The sequence below is a fragment of the Branchiostoma lanceolatum genome, chromosome 9, assembly GCF_035083965.1.
Source record: "Branchiostoma lanceolatum isolate klBraLanc5 chromosome 9, klBraLanc5.hap2, whole genome shotgun sequence".
Classification (NCBI taxonomy): Eukaryota; Metazoa; Chordata; class Leptocardii; order Amphioxiformes; family Branchiostomatidae; genus Branchiostoma; species Branchiostoma lanceolatum.
In genome coordinates, this window is record NC_089730.1 from 5917313 (window position 1) to 5923752 (window position 6440).

Here is a 6440-nt window from a genome sequence, read left to right on the forward strand (position 1 = left end):
AGTAGGTGCCAAGTCTGCCAAGGGAGTCTTGTGTTTCTGTCCTCGCGCCACGGGTGTTTCCGGTCTGCCGGTCCAGGAACGCAGTGACCCACTGTATACGTTTGGGGAAAGGAAATGCTCGTATAGAACTACTCTAAATTGTTCAGTGTAACAGAATAACGCTTACTAGGAGTCCGTATGAAATCGTGTCCAAAAACACCAGTTCTAGCGAGACGATATAGAGCGTCAAAAGTTCGACTTGCAAATCTGTTTTCTATTCTTTTATCTTAATCCCCGGGCAGTAAAACCCTTTGCCGAAAGATAAATTAATGGTACACAGTACAGTGAGGGGCAGGGACACCGATTCTGAAAGGATAGCCCCGCCCTTATGCGTTATCTAGCAGAGGTTACGGGAGGCAGACGTAAAAAAACCCGGCCACTACTACCCCACTCGACCGAAACCTCTGCTTGGAGAATGTCACTAAGCAACATAGGCTATCTTTGATCAAACTGGGAATTATTTAGGTTATCCCTTTTTGAGAAGGTGTATCCTATACATCATTTATTGTGCTGAATAGATGTAGGTTGCATGATTCAAGAGTGCATTTAGTCTGGACCGGAGTCACCGCCGGAGTCATCGGAGTCATTGGAGGAGTCACTGGCGGAGTCATCGGAGTCATCGGAGGAGTCACTGGCGGAGTCATTGTAGGAGGCACCGCCGCGGGGGTCTTTACCTGTTATTTTAGATATAAGACAGATAAAAGACAAATTGTGAGTTTCTACCTTTCAAAACGTCTTGGTAGTATATAAGGGCACAAGTTTAATTTCTCTCCAAGTTTCTTTGCTCATGCATATTGTACTACACATACTCTCATATGTTGATAAAGATACGTGTGTATATCAGACTAAATCGTTCGCTTACACATATGTAAAATAGCCTGAGAACAAGTCACACCTCTCTCCTTGGGCACGTTAAAAACATCTCACGATTATACATATAAGAGTAAGTGTCCATTCCGGTGTAAAGCCCCTGTCACACCTGTGCGTATATACAAGTCCGCATGGGTTGCGTATTAACATGTTTTTGGTTTATGTTAAGTTTGCAGCTTAATAAGTGATTTCTTAGGTTCGATCACTAGGCTGCACAACGGTGGGTCAAAGTAGAAAACAACGTTTCCCCCCGCAAACCTTACTTGAACCAACAAAAATGTTGATGCGCAACTCACGCGCAGTTGAATATACGCACAAGTGTGACAGGGCCCTAAGTGGATCAACCCTATCAGTTATTACACAGCTTGGATATGTCCTTAGCGTATAAAACTGGTGTGTCCGGCCTTGAGGCGGTTTACCGGCTATGCGAAAAAACAGCAAACAAACAAACAAACAAAAACAGAGAACGCTCCTACATGTATATGGAACCCGGCATATGCCGGGTCAAGCCCCTGTAATATCCAAGTGCGTATGAGTTGCGCATGAACATTTTTTGGGTTATGTAAAGTTTGCAGGGAATAAGTTATTTTCTACTTTGCCCCACTGTTGTGCAGCCTAGTTATCGAACCAATGAAATGCATTCTTCAGCTGCAAACTTAACCTAAAACAAAAACTTGTTAATACGCAACTCATGCGGACTTGCATATACGCACAAGTGTGACAGGGCCCTAAAACAGGGTGTAATACGTACCACAATCCTGTAATATTTGTTCCGCGAGTTCGCACATGGGGTTAGTGAGGTCGAAAACATTGCCGGGGCTACCGGCGATCTCCTCGAGTACGCCTCTGTCCACGTTGTCTCCGAGCCCCACACTGTACAGGGTGATGCCTGCGGCTCTTGCCGCGTTAGCTTCAGCTACGTGATCATCCAGTGGCTATAAAAGTAGAGGGGTATTAATTCCAACTTTGTAAAATACGCATCTTAAAAAGTTTGTACATGTTCTAATGGGCCTAGTCCATTTTTGCAATGTGGGTGATTTAAGAATAGTCTATATCTGTGTGGAGAATAGATTTGGGGTTCAGATATTCTGAGAGTTTGTGGCCGTTCACCTTAAAGTTTATAAGCAGAGGAGACTGATGTAGAAATTAAGAATGGGGATTCGGTATTCGTTGTCCGCGTCATGCAACTTTACTGTCTGCACAAAACTGTCATCATGTTTTGCTTCAAAGATTAAGTCTGAGAAAATGTTAATCCAACACATGCTTCCCCCTTCCCTGACTTCTGACATTGCAAGGTCGAAAAATTACAAGATTTTAGGTCTTTCGTATCCATTTTCTTACGCAGAGCCTCGCCAGTGGCTGATACAAAACACCTCGAGGAAGCTCTGCTAAACCGGGCTGAGGCTTCCACTTTAGTGGGCGTGCCCTCTATCCAGCTGTCAGCCAATCAGAGAATCGCCTAAAGGTAAACTGATTCTCTGATTGGCTGACAGCTGGGTACAGGTCACGCCCACAAAAGTGGAAACCTCAGCCCGGTTTAGCAGAACCTCCCTGAGCATATTATGTAGGCCGCGTGCGAGGCTCTGCGTTGAACAATGTTCATACCTCGCCTTCGATGTACCCGTCAGTAAAGACGATCGCCACTCGTCGAGCCCCATCACGGAAAGTGGACTAAACAAAAACAAATGGCAACACGCAACAACTGTAAGTCCTAAGATACTTGAGCTGTTCCGAACAGAGATTTCCCTTAACCCACTTTTAGGTGTTCTCGTCTCATCTATCTCATAGTCTAAGTATTTGACCGTTAGAGCACTACAAAAGATCTGGTAACCATTTCCCCCTTCTCAGTTTTCTGTTTTTCTTCGTGTTTCACTAAGTGCCATGCGTATATGCCTGTCAATTCTCTGATATTATCCCCCCCCCGTCTTTTTTGCTGAGTACCCCTCTTCCCTCCTCCCTGCACGGTTCCTTGTATGTACTACTTAGCGCTTATACCACTTTAGGTATTGTAAAAAGCTATAAAGTACAAATGTATAAGGAACATGAAATAATATTAATAGTATAGACCTGGAAAGAAACCATTTCACTATTCCTACGAAGTACATGAATTTAAAAGATGATCAGAACATGTGAAAATGATTGACTTGTAAAATTCATACATTTGATAAGTATTTCCGTAGATTATCCATCCTCCCAGCAGGCCCGATATGCTCGGTTCATTACCTCCCATAGCGGCCCTGCCCTTTCCAGCCTGTGAACTCGCTTCTAGCGACGTCACCACCAAAACAGCTTTCAGCCAATCAGAGGGTTGGCTTAAGATCATCTAGAGCAAAAGCGCAAAGGACGCTGGGATGCTATCAACCAATCAGGTTACGTCTTACGTCGCTACTTTGGCTTCAGAGCAAAAATAACGGCTGTTTGTGCCAAATAAGGCTAGCTCATTAATTATTCATGAGCAAATGTCAATAACGTCGCCAGAAGCGATTTCACAGGCTGGAAATGGCAGGGCCGCTATGGGAGGTAATGAATCGAGCATATCGGGCCTGCTGGGAGGATGAGATTATCAGTCCTACCGTGTCCTTCATGTATCGAATGGCCGGGCCGGTTCGGGTCACACCTCCCTGCTGCCTCAAACCGCCGATGGCGTACATAAGGTAGTGGTTACTCGCTGTGTACGTGCCCAGAGAAATTTCCGTCCTCGCTTCACAGTTGTAAAGAACAACTCCAACTTATGTCACATACAACAAGAATGTAATTCTAAGGCAAAACTACTTGTCGAAGGTCGTGAAACTTAAAGTGGCGTCGCGGTTGCGCAGTGGCAGGGTGTTTGGCCCCAGAACCCAGAAGTACCGGGTTCGAATCCGGGGTTCCCTGATCTGTCCCGTTGACGTCGTGCCCTTGGGAAAGGCACTTTACACGACTTTCCTCATTTCACTCAGTTGTAAATGAGTACCTAGCTTCGGTTAGGGACATCCCTCGGATAGGACGTTAAATGGAGGAGCCATGTTTGAGGAGAGCCACACCTTGAGCACGTTATCGAAAAGAGTAGGGGTCCTTCCCGGTGTGAGTGGTTCGCACATGGGTTCGCCCTTAGTAATAGCCTACGGCTAGTTGGGCAACCCTGGCATGTACATGCTGAACCAAATAAATAGATATATAAGAAGTTTACAAAGTTGAAGAAATGTGACAAGAACATGATTCTTGAAATTTAAAAACAAACGACTTACATTGACATCATCTGTGTCGTCGAAGCAAGCGATGAAAGCGTTCATGAGCATCCTGGTGGCGCGGAACAGTCTTGGTGTAATGCTCGAAGAGTCATCAAGGACGAGAACAACATCGATGGAGCAGTCATCAGTTCTAGGGTCAGGCTCTACTTCACTTGAACTAGAACTTGAGCTAGACTCTGAACTAGAAGCTGTAGGTGACATACATGAGCTTACACGAGCTTAGACAGAGATACACACAATGGAATCAGTACTTCATTTGCATAATCAATGAGAAAGCTCTATAATTCAAGTTTAAATTTTCCATAACAGGACCATAACACATGTGACATACGCAATTCATGGAGATAACTAGTTGGTTTCCATGTTAATGGGGGTTCGGCTAAAATCCTGCCCTAAGATTGGTGTTACTTCTTTCTTGAGTACGGTTCCCTGGGCTTTGGGGGGGGGGGGTGGAAGAGGCGCACAGACTCTGCGGAAAGCGGCCATAAAGGCCCGAACAGCGGAGTTTGCGTTACGACGGGTGCCTTTGCTGGGCCGGCCACTATATAGCGCGATTCAATCAGGCTAAGGAACGACGGATTTCCATCATATGCAGGTAAGTTAGACAGAGATGTACATAATAAAGTGCAAATTATGCAAATTAGCACTTGATTGCAATAATTAATGAGGAAAATCCACAATTGCAGCGTTTTCCATAAAAGGAATTTAATACATGCGACATATGTAATTTATGGCAGGTGGAACTTATTCAGATACCAATTATGCACATAAGGGCCTAATTTGTATACATATATATAATCGATGCGAAAGTGCCATAATTCCTAATATGGTAGTAAATGGAGGGAATTACATGCTTGTGTTATGTGTAAGTTAGTTAGAAGTGTACATCACTATGCATAAATTATGCAAATGTCCAAGTCATTATATTAATTAAAGATGAACTGTAAATTTTCTCCCAAAGAAAATGACTTTTCCACATGTAATTTTGGTAGAGAGGGATCGTTTAGAATAGATTATGATAATCACGATCTTATTTGTATCATAAAACAATAAATCTGCAAGGGCTCAAAATATTTCATGGAGGTATGAGGTCTTCGAATTCTTGTTCTCGAAGTTGTTTGAATAAATAAAATAAGAAAGAAAACAACGAATTCCATGCATTAAGTCAGTAGAAGTATAGGTTTTCGACATCAAAACATCGTAATTTGTTTGTGTACATGCTAAACGGGCACATCTTTTGTGTGTGAAAATGAGCAACGGTTGCTTACAATATGTAAAGAAGAGTTAAAAAAACTAAAACTGGTCCGTTGTGAGATTTAATGTTCGTGAGATGAGATTGAGAGGAAATCACAATTCGATTAAAAAAATGAACCAAATCAATTTAGAGGCACCCAGAGCATTTTATGAGAAATGAAAACTGGAAATATTTGAGTTGATGTAATCTTTATGAAATTGACAATTAATGCCACTGTTTACCACATTTGCGTACTGATTTCTTGTCAAAAGTGCGCAAAAACGACACAAAAATAAGCTACATCATCAGTACATGGTGATCTTTTAGTTTCACGCGCCTAGTGTAAATACTGTAGATACCATAGCCCCGCCCACCTCCGTCAAAACGTAGAAATGCAAAATCAAAACATGCAAATGAAAATATTTGACGGGCATGCAGTCACTCTCTCATTGGTCGAACCGCTAATTGTGATGGACAGCCAGGATCAGTCTATTAGGGCTTGGATTTTCTATCAGTTCTCACCACACAACGACATCGTATCTCTGCTCATTTAATTTCGATATGTAATGGTAAAGTGTTATTGAAACTTACTATGTGTAGGAATGACTAGAAATTCGAGTTTTTGAATTCAAGTTTCAAGCTTCATAAAATGCTCTGGATGCTTTTAATGACCTGTACAAACGTTGTTTAATCCTTACTAACATTTGCTCTTTCAAAAAGGTTACCGTACAAAATTTCAGGTCATTTGGTTTCAAAGGCAGGGCACAGGAGACGAAAACATAGACTCTTGGTCTAAAGATTGCTACAACAAAAAGACTCAATACGATAACTTTGAAAGTCCCCATAAAAGATGATGCAACAAAGGCTCGGTTCTGGAGATATTTGCCCACTCTACCTCTATTCAACATTTTTGATAAATTTGACTGACAATGACAAAAAGTTTAGACACGCAAATGTTTTCCGAACATTAATTTTCGGGAATTTCCAGTCAGACAAATAGGGGACAATTAGTTATCCACAGAACGTTTCATTTCACCAACATGCCAAACAGTCAACAACATCACCGC

General features: G+C 42.5%; 1 protein-coding gene across 1 annotated transcript; it reads right to left on the minus strand.

Moving 5' to 3' along the window:
- Positions 1–3756, minus strand: LOC136441280 (von Willebrand factor A domain-containing protein 2-like). Its single transcript, XM_066437477.1, has 4 exons — positions 3483–3756; positions 2515–2580; positions 1661–1844; positions 1–713 (listed from the first exon to the last, which is right to left on the minus strand). The coding sequence occupies exons 1-4, from the start codon at positions 3558–3560 to the stop codon at positions 586–588; spliced, it is 456 nt and encodes a 151-aa protein (XP_066293574.1). The 5' UTR covers positions 3561–3756; the 3' UTR covers positions 1–585.
- Positions 3757–6440: the final 2684 nt, after the last annotated feature.